General features: G+C 40.3%; 1 protein-coding gene across 1 annotated transcript; it reads left to right on the forward strand.

The window, feature by feature from the left end:
• Window positions 1-3,838: 3,838 nt before the first annotated feature.
• LOC137299208 (cytochrome P450 3A21-like) lies at window positions 3,839-16,965 on the forward strand. Its single transcript, XM_067831796.1, has 14 exons — window positions 3,839-4,044; window positions 6,347-6,434; window positions 7,258-7,310; window positions 8,425-8,521; window positions 9,490-9,606; window positions 10,256-10,344; window positions 10,772-10,923; window positions 11,096-11,232; window positions 11,538-11,643; window positions 12,167-12,324; window positions 12,895-12,983; window positions 14,632-14,769; window positions 15,064-15,214; window positions 16,185-16,965. The coding sequence occupies exons 1-14, from the start codon at window positions 3,971-3,973 to the stop codon at window positions 16,263-16,265; spliced, it is 1,530 nt and encodes a 509-aa protein (XP_067687897.1). The 5' UTR covers window positions 3,839-3,970; the 3' UTR covers window positions 16,266-16,965.
• The last annotated feature ends 285 nt before the right edge of the window (window positions 16,966-17,250 follow it).

Consider the following 17,250-nt stretch of genomic DNA (forward strand, 5'->3'; position numbering starts at 1 on the left):
TTAAATACTAAGCTGCCGCCATATTGTCTACACGTGACCAGGCGAAACATACGTTTCTTCTCCCTGTCTATATAAGCTCCCTGCCTCTTACGACAAGCCTGAGTTACTGAGGGCCAATGTTCTAACTCGGATCTTCGCGGGTTCTTTCAGTGAGATTTACTAAGAGTGAATGACTTTTATGCCGCTATTCCGGTCCGCAATACAGTGAGTGTGTGAGTTAGGTCTTACGCTGCTTTTAACAATATTCTGATAATCAAGTAGCTGGGAGACACCAGAAAGGGGTTGCCCATATGTGTCCATATGGGGAATAGAGCACGGGTTTCCGGCGTCACGAGTGATTACCTTAACCACTGGACTACCCTCCCTCCCACCAGGGTTGATGATGATTTTCATGGAGAAGCATATATGATATGAACGGACCACCTCCCCTTAAAGTTTAGGTACAAAGCAATTTTAGCACACACATACACTGCCCCTCCCCCCTCCCGAACCTTTGTATGTCATGCGCAAATTGACACACATCCCTTCCTATAATTATTAAGCATATTTTGTTCAATATTATTTTGTACAAAGTTGCTGACACCCGACTCACCCACACTCATAAAGCCATTACATCACTACCACCCCACCACGACTTTTACATATCAGCAGATATATCATCAGTGCCGAAATACTACCACACCATTAATCAACCCCGTTAAAAGGAAATATTGTTTTGACAGTATAGAGGGTGGTATAGGGAAGCATGTTTTCCTTTGCAGGTTTATTAATATCCTAATTGGTAAGGGAGGGAATGGTGATAGATTATCTTCTGGACAAAATCACAAGGAACTCGCTGATTCCTTCAACTCATTCTTCACTTCAAAGATTGTTACCATTCGACAAGTACTTACAGTGACGGACGTTGATAGGTGTTTTAGGGAACCTCTCTTCACAGGCTACTAATTAACACAGTCTGCATCCTCCAGTCCAGAATACATTGAAAGTTATCCGCCCTTCGAAACATACCATGCTTGCTAAACTTCTTCAAAACCTTGACTTGTTGCTGCCAAGCATTACCAAACTTGTCAACTTAAGTTTGGAGGGTAGTGTATTTCCAAACAGATTCAAGCAGGCTGGATTCAAGCCTCTACTGACAAAAATCTTATCTGCACCCTCAGAATCTTCATAACTTTCGACCTGTTTGAGATTTATCCTTCGTTAACAAGACAACTGAGAATTATTAAGGTTGTGCATGTGATGCTGAAAGTCCATCTCCCCAAACATCTGTTTGATGAATTCCAGGTAGCGTGGGGGCAATACTATAGCAAGGAGACTGCCCTGTTGCACGTCACGGATGAGCAAGTGTCTTTGAGCTAAGGATGTATCTGTCTGACCGAGGGCAGTCTGTCTGTCATTGGTAGTGAGAGATGAAAGGTGTTGTAATTGTATGTGCAGCAAATATGCTTAAACATTAATGACACACAGAAGCAGATCTCGTTGATACAAAGCAATAAGTTAACAAGGTCAAACCGACTTTCTTACAGCTGCATAGGCAGACGTGTCTGGCATTGGTAAGGATTTGGGTGTTGGGATTTGGTTGGCTCTCGACTCTCCGCTGACTCTGAGTGTTCATGTTAATCGTTTGAGCAGGATCTGCTACTGTTACCTAAGATCCATAGGTAACATTCGGCCATACCTGACAATTTCATGCTGCGACAAGTGAAGTCCTTGTTCGAACTCGGTCCTTGTTACACGGAGGCTTGACTACTGCAACAGCACCTCGGATCTAACCTCCTCAATGATCTTGAATAGATACAAAACACTACCGCCCTCATCATCAGCAAGACTTCTAAACATTCCGTATATCCACGCATGCAACTTGCGGTCACACACAAAATCTACTGGTCATCCCATCCTACAAACTGAAATCGTTTACATACCGATCCATCTCGCACTCTGCACCTACGCTTGTATACTCCTCATGAAGTTGAACATGATAATACTATGTGCCTTTGAGATTGACATAAAAAAATACCATCGCCTTGAGCAAGCACTAGTTGCGTGGATATGTACACTATATCAATATCCTATAATGGATAAATAGTATAAACACCGTGGGTAAATTCTCGAACAGAAAACAAACCATAACCTTCTACAACTGAAGCCGGATTCCGCCACCATACTTAACCCTCCCCGTATCCCCTCAGTACAAAGTAAACATTCTGTCCTTGATCCCCGATAGGTTAACCTGTTTTGTGTCCTCGATAGGTTAACCGGCTCTGTGTCCTCTATAGGTTAACATGTTCTGAGTCCTCAGTAGCTTTACCATTTCAGTGATCTTGGTAGGTAAACCGATTTTGTGTCCCAGATATATGTAAAGCAGTTCTCGATAGTTTATCCTGTGTCCCATTCAGTGACTTATTGGTCGTGTTTTCAACCTCTGACCTCCATGGTTTAGATTATATACAGGACACTCAGAAAGTATGTTCCTAACAACTGTTTTACAAAGAACATAAGCAGAGTTCTAAGAAGCATTCACGTGATAAATAAGCTCATATTCATTTGTGTCAATTCGTTCGTCACCAGTACCCCTTTCTAACAGCCAGGTAATGAGGGGCTGTCACACGCTGAAACCAGCTATTACTGGATCTACAAGATGAATATTCACCAACCAAACACATCGTTTAAGTAATGCACCGTCACCTACAGGCACCTTAGCTGTGTACACTTACCCATGAACGTACATAGTGTGGTCTCCAACGTCATACAGACTGGCGGACATTAAAAACAAGCAAGAGGAAGGTCAAAGTAAAGGAGTACAAATGATAACCTGTTTTATTTACATTACATGTGTTAGCAGGCTGAAAGCACTCGTGTCAGAAGTTTGAACCTTATATGCAAATATGCTGGATAAAAGATGTTAGATATATTATGAGAAACGACGAGTCACCGAGGTACTTTTTGATATGTGGCATGGGATATAGATGGGAATAACCAGTCCATGTCCAGTCCAATAAACGCATGTACCCCGACCATGTCTATTGATCAACGTCCTGAGAAGGGGAGTTTAATGGGTATAAATGTCACAGTAAGTTGATCGCCACCGATAGAAGAATCTACCCAGATCTGAATCAGCTAGGCTAGTGGTCAAATCCCTGATCGTGTCATTCCAAAACACATTGTATGATGTCGTCGTCATCTGGTGCTTGGTATTGAAGGGATTCAAGTACTGCCAACTCTTAAACAGGCAAACATGTTTCCGGCTGGTAACAAGATGTGGGCACCATCTCTGACAGAACAGCGAGTTTAGTCCTTCAGGAAGGTTGGCAGTAATTATTAATTAAATCCCGCAAAATCCCATTAATTCATATGTACATGAAAAAAAAACCGCACACGCGCACACACACAGACGCATGTGCAGACAGGCTAAAACATGAATAGACATACAGTCCCCCTATCGCATACTCATAAGCATACAACACATATATACAAACACGCACAGCATATGAACAGACACACACAACACATATATACAGACACGCACAACACACAAACATACAGACACGTACAACACACAAACATATGGACACGTACAACACACAAACATATGGACACGCAAATCACATATATACAGACATGTACAACACATAAACAGACACGCACAACACACATATACAGACTCAAAACGCTCACTATACCAAAGATACATTCAGGTTCAAGTACTAAGATGCACACAGACGAAAAGATACGCATATCCACGTACACAAACACACAGTCGCATGTACTTTTTCAGAGACAAACATGAACACAGACACAAATACACACAACCTATTTTCTAACCTCTGGCGGTAACCCCGACACATTTGCGAGCCGGGTGGGCAAGGTGGTATAATTTAACAAAACGCATGTCAGCGCGACACGGCGAATAAAGAGGTCATGTGAGATAAATTTAATTTGCAACTGACTGGCTGCAGCTCGCCACAACAACATGGAGATCTTGGGTCTAGTGGACGTCCCGCTGTATCTCATTCTTGCCCTGTCGACGACTGTGTTGCTCTACATGTAAGTAGACATTTGTGATAGTTGTGGAAATGTATGTGAACTGTATTTTACACAATGTCAATGTTGAGTCTGAAGGATGTCTACTTGTGCGGAAACTGTTGGGTGAGTGTTTAAAAACTGGAAATCTGTGAGTTGTCAAAATCGTACTTTGTTGGCATGATAAATATTGATAGCTGATGGTAAACTGTGCCTGCATGGCAATGCTTTCTATCTATACTCTATAAAAAGTAGGGGATCATCATTTTTTCAAAATTTACGATTAAAACTATGTGGGAGATTTATCGGAGTCAATCAGCGTTGATATGATATTATATGTATTGGATGTTTTGAGAGTGCTTCACTATTTGCACTTCCTTACAACCATAGTTATTTGGAATGCGGTCGCTTTTGAAAGATGATAGGTGTATGGCATGTAATTTGCATGTATGCGATTTTCATTTTAAAACAAACGAGTGTCAAAACACGATGAGTGTCAAAATTAATGTTCTAATTGATTTCTCGACCTTCTTGAAAAGAAACATCAAAATCAAGAATGGGACCCCATGCACGTGATTGGGCTACTGCATTGTGCAAGTGCATATCATGCGTTGTGTTTAGGGGTGGTAATAGAGGGAAATGGCGGTTCATTCATAAAGTTTCTGTCACTGAAACGTTTTTTAACGTTAACACTTTCTATCCAAATTGAAAGTTCAAGTTTTTGAAGAGTATAGTTTGTGTAAGAGACGTCAGGTTTCACTATCTAGAACGTTGACGAGACGCCCTCGACGCCTTTTTCATTTCCAATTTGCACATCCATCAGTGCCTTTGATTCGTTAGACTGTCACGGGGTAGTGGTATGAGTGTTATCCTACATACATCATCAAAAGATCTTAATAGTATAGTTTCCATAGATACTTTGGCACTAGGTATCGGTATGAGTGTTATCCTACATACATCATCAAAAGATCTTAATAGTATCGTTTCCATAGATACTTTGGCACTAGGTATTGGTAGGAGTGTTATCCTAGATACATCATCAAAAGATCTTAATAGTATCGTTTCCATAGATACTTTGGCACTAGGTATTGGTAGGAGTGTTATCCTAGATACATCATCAAAAGATCTTAATAGTATCGTTTCCATGGATACTTTGGCACTAAGTTTTGGTAGGAGTGTTATCCTAGATACATCATCAAAAGATGTTAATAGTATCGTTTCCATAGATACTTTGGCACTAGGTATTGGTAGGAGTGGTATCCTAGATACATCGTCGAAAGATCTTAATAGCATCGTTTCCATAGATACTCCCTTAATGGTGTCAACTATGATATATGTGGTGCGTCGACAGGGGAATTAGTTTGGAATTAAGACAACGTTTACGTTGACGAAGACGAACGAATACGTTGAGTTCAAATTTCTAAATATAGTTATACACCACATGACATAAACACGTACACATGAATGTGATGTGAATGTGTGGCAGAAATATCAATGTACAGTATGATAGTGATGAAGATAAAGAACGCAGATTGAATAATAACAGTTATGTCTCATATGGTTTGGCTACATGTTTTGGGGTTTTTAGAAACATTTGACGTCTGTCTTAAATTAGACATTACAACAACCGACATCAGTAGGAGTGTTATACCAGATACACCTTCACGAGATATGAAATATTGTTCCCATAGGCACCTTGGCAGTAGACACTGGTTAGGATGTTCCTTTGTGTAAACTGATAATGGGTGTTGTAGAGAGGGTTGTTCCCCGTAAATATAGCTGCAGCAGAATAGACACATGTGTAGTGTTGTTTATTGTTGACAATAGACACATGTGAAATGTTGTTTTTTAGTGACAATAGACACATGTGTAGTGTTAGTTCATGTCCCTTTTAACTATACAGACATATTTAGAGGTGTTGTCTCTTGAGAACAGGGACAAGTACTTTGACATAAACCTACCTATATTTACGGTCTGATGGTGTAAATATAAACAGGTTCAAAAATGAAAAAGACTTCTGAGTACTGACAGACATTTTTTTACAGTTTCTCCAATTTCGATACACACCGATAAAAGAACTTGTTTATTCAACAACTTTACGTAAATTGGTCGGACAAATGTCATAGAAACGTAAAGCCAAATTTTGTGTGTGCGGCATCACGGATCACGAATACTTTTTACTAAACACCTTTACTGAATAACTAGTGGTCGCTATAGCGACAGGACAGGAATTTATTTGTTTGCCCCAAGCACGAATAAACGGCGTCATCACTGAACGGTAGCAACGCCATAATGAATCTGTCTGAAAGATGGTTTCTGTTTACAGATATGGAACATGGAACTTCAACCACTTCAAGAAGATGGGCATTCCAGGGCCAGCACCGTACCCTTTCATTGGAAACAACGCTGGATTTGTAGGTTTAAATGATAAATATATTTAACAGTATTTCCCTCATCGTTAATCCATTCCTCTTTTAGCATCCAACTAGTCCGTTCCTTTAGATAGTTATTCTTACACACAAGTTTGAAGAAAAGCTATGAGTTAAGAAACTCCAATAATTCTAGCCAACCATGTACAAAATTAAACATCATCATTTACTCTAATAATATTCCCTTCGCTGTTAAAACTTACTCTGTTGCATTATTTACCTCAAATCTCATAATAGTGAATCTAAACATTATTCATATGGAGTAAGGAGGTTAAATGTTTTCCACACAAGATTAAGACATATGATGAGTACATTTAATTGTGATTTATTTTTAATAAATATGAAATATGCCACATCATGGCAACTTGGCTATGGATATCAGAATGTTTGTCATTACTTCCTTGAGTTGGAGAGGGCTTTTGTAGGTTGAATAATTCCCCAACCCTTTTCTTGAGTGAAAATATGTTTCAATAAGAAACATGAGTGACAAACCTGTTTTCATATTCGATAGTAAATGATAGTAAAAACAATTTCATTTTGAAAAGAAAAGTTACTTCTCAGTAACGACCTTGTTTCATCCTACCCTACTCTACTCACAAGACAGTAGGCTTTTCTAGTATATCCATAGGTGTTACCCTAATTCACCTTCCTGTTCAGAGTCTGTAAGTTGACTGTCTGTTAGATGGGTGTCTCTCAGTTGGAAGGTAACCATTTCTTCTCATGTGGCAACACCACCCACCTTTTCTAGATTAAGCTCTAGTGTGGAAACGCAACCAAAAACCAAAGTTCTTTGTGTTTATTCTTACAGGGAATCTTCTATAAGCTGGGGACCTGGAAGAAACGTTACGGAAATGTGTTTGGGTAAGTACAAATCTAAGACACCTGTGAACACGTCGACACAAACGCTTTACAGAAGTGTGTTTGGGTAAGTTCAAGTCTAAGACACAAACACGTTACAGAAATGTGTTTGGGTAAGTTCAAGTCTAAGACACAAACACGTTACAGAAATGTGTTTGGGTAACTTGAAGTCTAAGATAACTATGAACACGTCGACACATTCACGTTACAGAAATGTGTTTGGGTAAGTTCAAGTCTAAGACACATTCACGTTACAGAAATGTGTTTGGGTAAGTTCAAGTCTAAGACACATACACGTTACAGAAATGTGTTTGGGTAAGTTCAAGTCTAAGACACATACACGTTACAGAAATGTGTTTGGGTAAGTTCAAGTCTAAGACACATACACGTTACAGAAATGTGTTTGGGTAAGTTCAAGTCTAAGACACATACACGTTACAGAAATGTGTTTGGGTAAGTTCAAGTCTAAGACACATACACGTTACAGAAATGTGTTTGGGTAAGTTCAAGTCTAAGACACATACACGTTACAGAAATGTGTTTGGGTAAGTTCAAGTCTAAGACACATACACGTTACAGAAATGTGTTTGGGTAAGTTCAAGTCTAAGACACATACACGTTACAGAAATGTGTTTGGGTAAGTTCAAGTCTAAGACACATACACGTTACAGAAATGTGTTTGGGTAAGTTCAAGTCTAAGACACATACACGTTACAGAAATGTGTTTGGGTAAGTTCAAGTCTAAGACACATACACGTTACAGAAATGTGTTTGGGTAAGTTCAAGTCTAAGACACATACACGTTACAGAAATGTGTTTGGGTAAGTTCAAGTCTAAGACACATACACGTTACAGAAATGTGTTTGGGTAAGTTCAAGTCTAAGATAACTGTGAAGACTTCAACACAAATATAGTCAACACTAGCTGCCTAGCCTAAACCTGACGCCAGAAGGTATCCCTTGATAAAGGCAATGTCGCATACTTCTAGTCACTCACAGTGTATGTTACAATTCTGGCAGTACTACACTGAAGTCAGACCATCAATGTTTTGTTCTGATGCAATCGTCTCGGTTTATGTGGGATGTATTATCCTTGTGTTTCTTGTTCTGTGTTTAAGGATCTTCAGGGGAAGACAGCCATTCTACGTCATATCCGATTTGGAAATCTTGAAAGAGGTCCTCGTCAAGAGTTTCAACGTTTTCCGAAACCGTGCAGTGAGTAATTATGCAAATTCTTTTAATTACTTTATTAATACAAACCTGTACCTACCAGTACCTATACATATCCAAATCACCATTCTGAAACCATAACCAGTGTCAGGTGGGGTGTGACTAGCATGATCCTATAGCTATCGTGGTAACATCTGATGTTAGTGTTCATTTTAACTAAAGATAGCTTCTAGGTTGGTGCTAGATAAAATAGTAATTATTCTGGTTGCGGTGTGTGGTCTAGTTCATAGAGCTCAGGTCACAAAACAGTTGAACTTGAGCAATGCTGGGTATGGAGTGTCCTTGGAATGGGTGAGCGAATTTGGCAGCTTGGCTCCTGATTGATTTCTGTCTTGCCCCATTAGAGAGCACATGTGACACATGCGGTCTAACCTTGGGCGAGTGTGTTTGTTAAAACTTTGCTTCTTTTCACCCAGCAGAAAATAGGTATTCGGTGTGATAAGTCACGTGACAATCACCTTCGGGTGTCTAACAGGCAGCTTGGACTATAAGGGCAAGTGAGTAGAATGCTTTGAGCATCCAAAAGCGTGTGGAAACAGGAACAGGAAACAGGATCATTATTATTATCATTATTCCATGTTAATGAGTCCTGAGTAAAGATTGTAATAACAGTCACGACCAGAAACGTTTACTGCATCAGTGACAAAGAAAGATGTCCTATCCAGTTCCCTACTTTGACAAGTACGATGTATAATGCCTAAAACACATGCAGTATCTGTCATGAAAAGGCTGCATGCATGCATCATATCCCGCATTGAACCCCAGATAGTTTTTCTTGATTGATTGGTTGGTTGGTTGGTTGGTTGGTTGGTTGGTTGGTTGGTCCATCGGTTGGTCGGTTGGTCGGTTGGTTGGTTTATTGTGACAGCTATGGCAGCTTATCATGGGAAGGGTTTGTCTGTTGTGTTCACGTTGTGAGACTCTCAATACATACGTTTCTCAACTAACTTCAGTTTCCAGTGGTCATACCCTACCCATTTAATTTGGGGCTGGCATTCTTGGAGGATGCTTCCTGGAAGAGAGTGAGAAGCATCATCAGCCCAACTTTCAGTGGCGCCAAACTGAGACGGGTGAGCAACATTCTTTTTCTCCCAATGGTAAACGTCTAAGTGATCACCTTTATAACGGCTGCCTACCGCAAGAAACAGAAGCTATTTCTGTTTGCACGAAGTCAGTGAATGAGGACGTTTCGTACAAGTTTACTGTTTTCCGAGATCCTATAACGATTCAAGTTAGACTTTTGCAGGACATTCCCGAATTTGACCCACCTGTGACAGAAATGTTGGTGGATGCAGTTCTATGTTTTCATTGGTCACATGCGTCCCCGTGTATGGTCAAGTTGACGTTTGCTATTGCCACAAACCAATGCAATAACATGTGATATACATAGTATCATACAGTGGGTTATCATTTCAATATTTTGTGTCCTTTTCGTGTATTTTGAGAGTTCCAGGTACCAAATGTCAGCCCTAAGTAAATGCAGGATGTTTTAAATAGGATTTGGTTTTGACCACAGAGACAATACGTCTGGATGATTCACTTACAGGAGAACACACAATCTGTCAGGGCATTATAGCAAGCGAACTGTGTATGTTTGTGAAACCTCGTGCAAAATGATATCTCTTCAGCATTGCTTTTAACAAACAAAGGTAGCAAAATATTTAGATGGCAGTGTGTGGAGAAGGTAGTATATCGAATATCGATATTTCCTTGTTCTAGATGTGTGACCCTATCAACGACTGTGCTCGGACACTTGCACGTAATTTCTCTAAAGTCGTGGGAAAAGATGAAGGGGTGCCTATGAAAACGTAAGTGTTTTACACATCAGTATACAATGTATATCAAATGTCATACGAAACGTTTCATAATCCATTACACACTGAAAAAATGTTGTACGCCCACGATATTGACAATTACAAATTCTCAGGTTCTGATGTTTTCTACTTATAAATGTTACACGAATGATAACTTTAAGGGACGGTGGGGTAGCCTAGTGGATAAGGCGTTTACTCGTCACTCTGAAGTCCCGGGTCCGAATTCCCACATGGGCACAGTATGTGAAGTCCCGTTCTGGTGTCCCCGCCGTGATATTGTCGGTCAAACTAAACTCACTCACTCACTCACTCACTACTTCAATTATCTCACGATTACCACGTTGTGTTTAGGAACGCCTTCTACATTGAAACCTTCCTAATTCGGAGATAAAGGTTCATTTACTGTATGTATCTTTTTCAGATTTTTTGGAGCATACACCATGGACGTGATTTCAAGAACTGCCTTTGGTATTAAAGTGGATTCTCAGAACGATTTCAACCACCCCTTTGTTTTCAACGCCAAACAGATATTTCGCCCCACAAAACTGAGAACCTTTTTCGCATTCCTTGGTGGTAAGTTGATGCAGTATATGTGCTTCACACTAGAGAAAAACAAATCCAAATGGAATGTTAAGGTGCCCCTAGTTTTTCACACAGTATACTTAAATGCTACATATTTTCTCTCCTTAACGTCCCTATCCATCACGGTTATATCTGCTGTATATAGCGTCATTTCACTCTACAGTGCTGTGTCCAGCGGCATCTCCTTTAATGGTGAAACTTGGTATGGGATTCTTTCCAATGAGCGTCATCAACTTCTTCCGGAACAACATCTCAGAAATGATAAAACAACGTCAAAATGACACAAAGGAAGAGCGACAGGTTGGATATCAGAATTGTTCTTTTCAGTTTTCAGAAATTAAACATGAGGCAAAAGTCCTCGTCTGTTTAAGATATGGTTGAGGATGTATGTCGTTCGCAACCAAACTCGACTTGAGCTGACAGGAACAATGGAAATAAAATTAAGTTTTTGTTTGTTTTGGTAATTGTTTCAGTCATGAATGACAAAGGACTGATAAATACATGTATGTACAAAGGACACTGTTCCTCCAATGTTTTGTCAGTTAAGGGAGTGGGAATCTTACCGTAACACAATTTAAGCATATTTTTTTAATGTGTATTTACAGAAGAGGAATGACTTCCTGCAACACCTGATCGAAGCAGAATGGCAGACTAAACAAGAAGAAAATGGTAACTCGACTAACGGAACTACAAACAATCATTCCATCAGCCGTAAGTACAGCCAAACATGAAGCAGCGTATGGTGATGTCCCTCTTAATCAAATCGAGACAGTTTTAGTGTAGAATAGCTCTAACTCTGCATCACATGAACATTCAAGGTCACAAGCATGATTTTATACATTTGATTCAGTTGACCCTAATTGTACCAAGACATTCACATCATCGCTCTAGTTGGTCTCGAGAATTCTTTCACTAGTACGTTCGATTGCTTTTGTGCAATTATATTTCTGATACTGTTTGTAAAAACATCAGTAAGGTGAAACAGATAATAATCTGAATTTAAAAATACGAGCTTAAGCATGCTGTGTCTACAAGTAAGTTAGTTGTACTCTGGAAAACAGTTTGAGAGTATCATCACTCTACGAGGACGCGCGCTGTTTGTTACGGAAGATGTTGTGTGGAATGGTATTAGTTGATTTTTAGTTTTATCCGGTTTTTCTTAGCTTTTTGCTGACCTGAAACAAAAAACACGTTTCTTCAACAGGATCCAGCATGTACTTCTTTATATTTTTAGGTCTTGCCACAGATGAAATAATTGCTCAAGGGATACTGTTTTTCATTGCTGGATACGACACAACAGCTTCAACACTGCAGTTTGCGTCCTACTGTCTGGCCACTCACCCGGAAATACAGGAGAAGGCATACAACGAAATAAAGGAAATGCTAGGAAATGTATGTGTTGTAGGTTCTGGAATAAGTGAGTGTCTGAATATGGTTTTACGCCACAATTAGCAATATTCGAACAACATCACGACAGCGGGGTACCAGAAATCGGCTTTGCACAGTGTAGCCATGTTGGTAATCTAACCCGGATCTTTTGGCGTGACGAGCGAACTCTTTAACCACTAGACTACACCATCGCCCCTCTGGACCAAGTGTCCAAACTAGAATCAATCTTCAGCAGCATGATCATGCTTGTCAACAGAGACTTATCCTAGTTGTGAAGACAGACACTCATGATATCAATCACTGTCTGGTCAAGGCTTGATGTTTAACAGGTCACTGTCACATATTATAAGTCCAGCATGAAACACGACTAGCAACAGGTGTGTTTTATATAACAGATACATTTCAATAAACCAGTAACTGTTTTAAAGTTGTTTTTGTAATACCAGAGCTAAGAAACACTACAAGCACACATTCAAGATATCATCAAGTTACACAAATCCTACGAAAATGCCTACCACTCTGTAAGAGGCACCCAATGCCAGACACAAAGAGTCTGAATGTTTCTATCTCCAGGAGGAGCCTGACTACGATAATATAGGGAAACTGAAGTATCTGGACAACATCATTACTGAGACGCTCAGACTCTACCCAGCAGCTGTTATGTGAGTGAATAAAGTGATATGGTAAGATTGACGCCGAATGGCTGCTTGTATGGCCGAGCAGATGAAGTACACGCTATTCCCCTATTTGAACCTCCTTTGTCGTAGCCTGTGTGTATTAAACCTCCTCTATCGTCAGTCAGTGTGTACTGAACCGCCTTTGTCGTTAGTCAATGCATATTGAACCACCTGTATCGTCAGTCAGGGTGTACTGATCCTCCTTTACCGTTAATCAGTGTATATTGAACCACCTGTGTCGTCAATCAGGGTGTACTGATCCTCCTTTACCGTTAATCAGTGTATATTGAACCACCTGTATCGTCAGTCAGGGTGTACTGATCCTCCTTTACCGTTAATCAGTGTATATTGAACCACCTGTATCGTCAATCAGGGTGTACTGATCCTCCCTTACCGTTAATCAGTGTATATTGAACCACCTGTGTCGTCAATCAGGGTGTACTGATCCTCCTTTACTGTTAATCAGTGTATATTGAACCACCTGTATCGTCAATCAGGGTGTACTGATCCTCCTTTACTGTTAATCAGTGTATATTGAACCACCTGTATCGTCAATCAGGGTGTACTGATCCTCCCTTATCGTTAATCAGTGTATATTGAACCACCTGTATCGTCAGTCAGGGTGTACTGATCCTCCTTTACCGTTAATCAGTGTATTTTGAACCACCTGTGTCGTCAATCAGGGTGTACTGATCCTCCTTTACCGTTAATCAGTGTATATTGAACCACCTGTATCGTCAATCAGGGTGTACTGATCCTCCTTTACAGTTAATCAGTGTATATTGAACCACCTGTATCGTCAATCAGGGTGTACTGATCCTCATTTACTGTTAATCAGTGTATATTGAACCACCTGTGTCGTCAATCAGGGTGTACTGATCCTCCTTTACTGTTAATCAGTGTGTATTGAACCACCTGTATCGTCAATCAGGGTGTATTGATCCTCCTTTACCGTTAATCAGTGTATATTGACCACCTGTATCGTCAATCAGGGTGTACTGATCCTCCTTTACTGTTAATCAGTGTGTATTGAACCACCTTTATCGTCAATCAGGGTGTACTGATCCTCCTTTACTGTTAATCAGTGTGTATTGAACCACCTTTATCGTCAATCAGGGTGTACTGATCCTCATTTACTGTTAATCAGTGTATATTGAACAACCTGTGTCGTCAATCAGGGTGTACTGATCCTCCTTTACTGTTAATCAGTGTGTATTGAACCACCTGTATCGTCAATCAGGGTGTACTGATCCTCCTTTACCGTTAATCAGTGTATATTGAACCACCTGTATCGTCAATCAGGGTGTACTGATCCTCCTTTACTGTTAATCAGTGTGTATTGAACCACCTGTATCGTCAATCAGGGTGTACTGATCCTCCTTTACCGTTAATCAGTGTATATTGAACCACCTGTATCGTCAATCAGGGTGTACTGATCCTCCTTTACTGTTAATCAGTGTGTATTGAACCACCTTTATCGTCAATCAGGGTGTACTGATCCTCCTTTACTGTTAATCAGTGTGTATTGAACCTCCTTTATCGTCAGTCAGTGTATATTTTCTGCTTCATCACTTAGACGCTATTTGACAGACAACAAGTTATAATTCACACTTGCTTGTGTTCCTCTTTTTAGGATAAATCGTAAAGTTTCTGAGACCATCAAGGTCCAGGGCGTGACAATCTCTGAGGGTCAAACCGTCATTGTACCCGCCCAGGCTATGCACAGAGACCCTCAGCTGTACAAGGATCCGGATACCTTCAAACCAGAGAGGTAATGCTGTCTTTAGCGTATATATCTGTAGCCACCATTACAATGTACATTGTTCTTCACCAAATCACATTATCGCGGAGGGTTCCGTCAAAGGGGACTTAGCGGAGTGGTCTTTTGCCTATCTCCAGTACAGGTCGAGACGATGACCAGTGACTTGGATGTGAAATTGTATCTATTTGCTTGACAAATTATTGTGTGTGTATTATGATTACATTCCGCATATGAATTCCACGTAAATACCAGACGACTGAGCTGAGCATACTGTTTGAGTTTCCCTTTACTCCTGCTTTGTAGACAAGACGAGAAGACCAATCCGCTGTCCTTCCTTGCCTTCGGCTATGGGCCTCGAGCTTGTATTGGGATGCGCCTGGCTCTGGTTGAGGCGAAGATTGCCTTGGTTCATGTTCTGAGAACAATCAAGTTTGAACGTGCTCCACACACACCGGTACTATTTTATATAATATGAGTTATGATGTTTCTACATCTGATATTCCAAAATAGTATTTAATATATTACATCACGGTGACAACATCGTGCTTGTTATAGACCTGTGAAGGTCCGAGGTATAATAGGTCTTCAGCTACACATGCTTGCCGTAATAGGCGACTATGCTTGTCGTAAGAGGCGTCTAACGGGATCGAGTCGTCAGGCTCGCTGACTTGGTTGACACATGTCATCGGTTCCCAGTTGTGCAGATCGATGCTCGTGCTTTTGATCACTTGATTGTCTGGTCCAGACTCGAGTATTTACATGCCGTCACCATATAGCTGGAATATAGCTGAGTGCGGTGTAAAACTAAACTCACTCACTCACTTGTGCTTGTTATGGCTTCATCACATCCGTGACATCGTGAAACAATACGTTGTGCTCGTGATTTCACCATATTCATGACAATATCGTCATGTCAGCTGTACTCGCATGACATGATGGCAATGTCAGACTCACATCACGACTATTACATGTTATGGAAGCATAAGGTTAGTGATAGACCTTAACCAAGAACATGATGCTCGGTGAACCGTTTGAGGAAACATCCTTCTAATGTATTCCACAAGTGCCAGTTCTTTATCATGACTTTTAACCTATAAATTTCAGGATAAGAAATGATCTACAGGGCCCCGATCCACAAAGTGACCATAGAGCTACAACGTTCGTAAGACGGACTAATGAGTTACGGCAGGTCGTAAGGTTACGAACCCTTCGTGGATAGGCATCCAGCCAGACTCGGTTGATTCATGCCATTGTATCCCCATTGGGTAGAAAAAATGCTCATGATGACAGTCTTGTTCAGACTCGAATACTGCTGAGTGCGGATAAAAACAACAATGGATGCCATATGTATGTGTAGTGAGTCGTGCCCTTACACAAAGAACACACTATGGATAATATGTCTGCATTTGTTGTTTTGTTCACAGGAGGTGTTGACGTTCAGACAGGACAGTATCCTTCTTCAGCCGAAAGAAGAAATCATTCTGAAAGTGTCGCCAAGATGCTGAGGAGGGAGACACGACACCAACACAACACAACAGATTCGCTCGGTCAGAGCACGCATGACCTAGTATGGAAGTGGCCTGTACTGCCAGAAACAAGAACCTGTTCACCTGATAACATCAAGTGGGGAAAACATATACAAGTAATGCTGAGGCTTATCTGTCATGGAGTTAAACATTAGAGTTGAACTAATGTATTAACCAAGTGCCTGTTAAGGATTCATAACGGCATTTTAAAACGCTTGAATTTAACAGCTAACACCGTGTTTCCGATGTGCCATTGTAAAAAGCGCTAAGGCGATCGTAACTCCCATACCTTAACATAGAGTTAAGGTAGTCGGTTTGTTTTGTACAACAGCACCCGAGTCTTCGCCAACTTTTAGATTTAATGTTTTCAGCAGATCACAAATTGTTAGGTCCTTCCAGTCTTTGCTAAATATGTTTCCGATGATTCCACTTGTTGTATCAAATGTAAAGAACCACATAACTGTGATGTTAGAATAGAAGCGGAGCTAGTTTAAATAATGACATGTAACATTAACTTTGGAATCCTTGTTTCATAGAAATTGTGTATTATTTCCACGATCACGTCGAACATCCACATGTAGTGTATAGCAAAATATGTATATATTATATTATTATGTGTCATTTAGCAATTGTACTGTATTCCACATTTATTGACTTGAATAAACATTTTTTCTAGAAATTGCAAGTGGAGATAATTGTTCGAACAAGTGTTCCTTTCATCCAAGCGTCCATATCCCCGACGTCACTACTCATATCAATGAAACTGCTTCGTAGCTTTGTTGATAGTTATAATTAATGTTATAGGTTATCATGACGTTACAAAAACTCAAATGATTGCCCCATGACAGTCTCTCCTTGAGCCGTGATGTTTTTCGGGGTTTTTTTTTGTTTTGTATTTTTTTTTTTTTGGAGGGGGGGGGGGTTTAACGTTTATTTTCGGGTTTGCATACTGAGCATGTTGACA

This window comes from Haliotis asinina, chromosome 10 (assembly GCF_037392515.1).
Source record: "Haliotis asinina isolate JCU_RB_2024 chromosome 10, JCU_Hal_asi_v2, whole genome shotgun sequence".
Taxonomy (NCBI): domain Eukaryota; kingdom Metazoa; phylum Mollusca; class Gastropoda; order Lepetellida; family Haliotidae; genus Haliotis; species Haliotis asinina.

What these genes read in the sequence shown, in the direction of transcription:
- LOC137299208 (XM_067831796.1), top strand. Translation starts at nt 3,971, where the DNA reads ATGGAGATCTTGGGTCTAGTGGACGTCCCGCTGTATCTCATTCTTGCC. An exon ending in GTGGCGCCAAACTGAGACGG is followed by an intron (nt 9,607 to 10,255) that starts GTGAGCAACATT and finishes TCCTTGTTCTAG; the next exon opens with ATGTGTGACCCTATCAACGA. An exon ending in CTCTACCCAGCAGCTGTTAT is followed by an intron (nt 12,984 to 14,631) that starts GTGAGTGAATAA and finishes TCCTCTTTTTAG; the next exon opens with GATAAATCGTAAAGTTTCTG.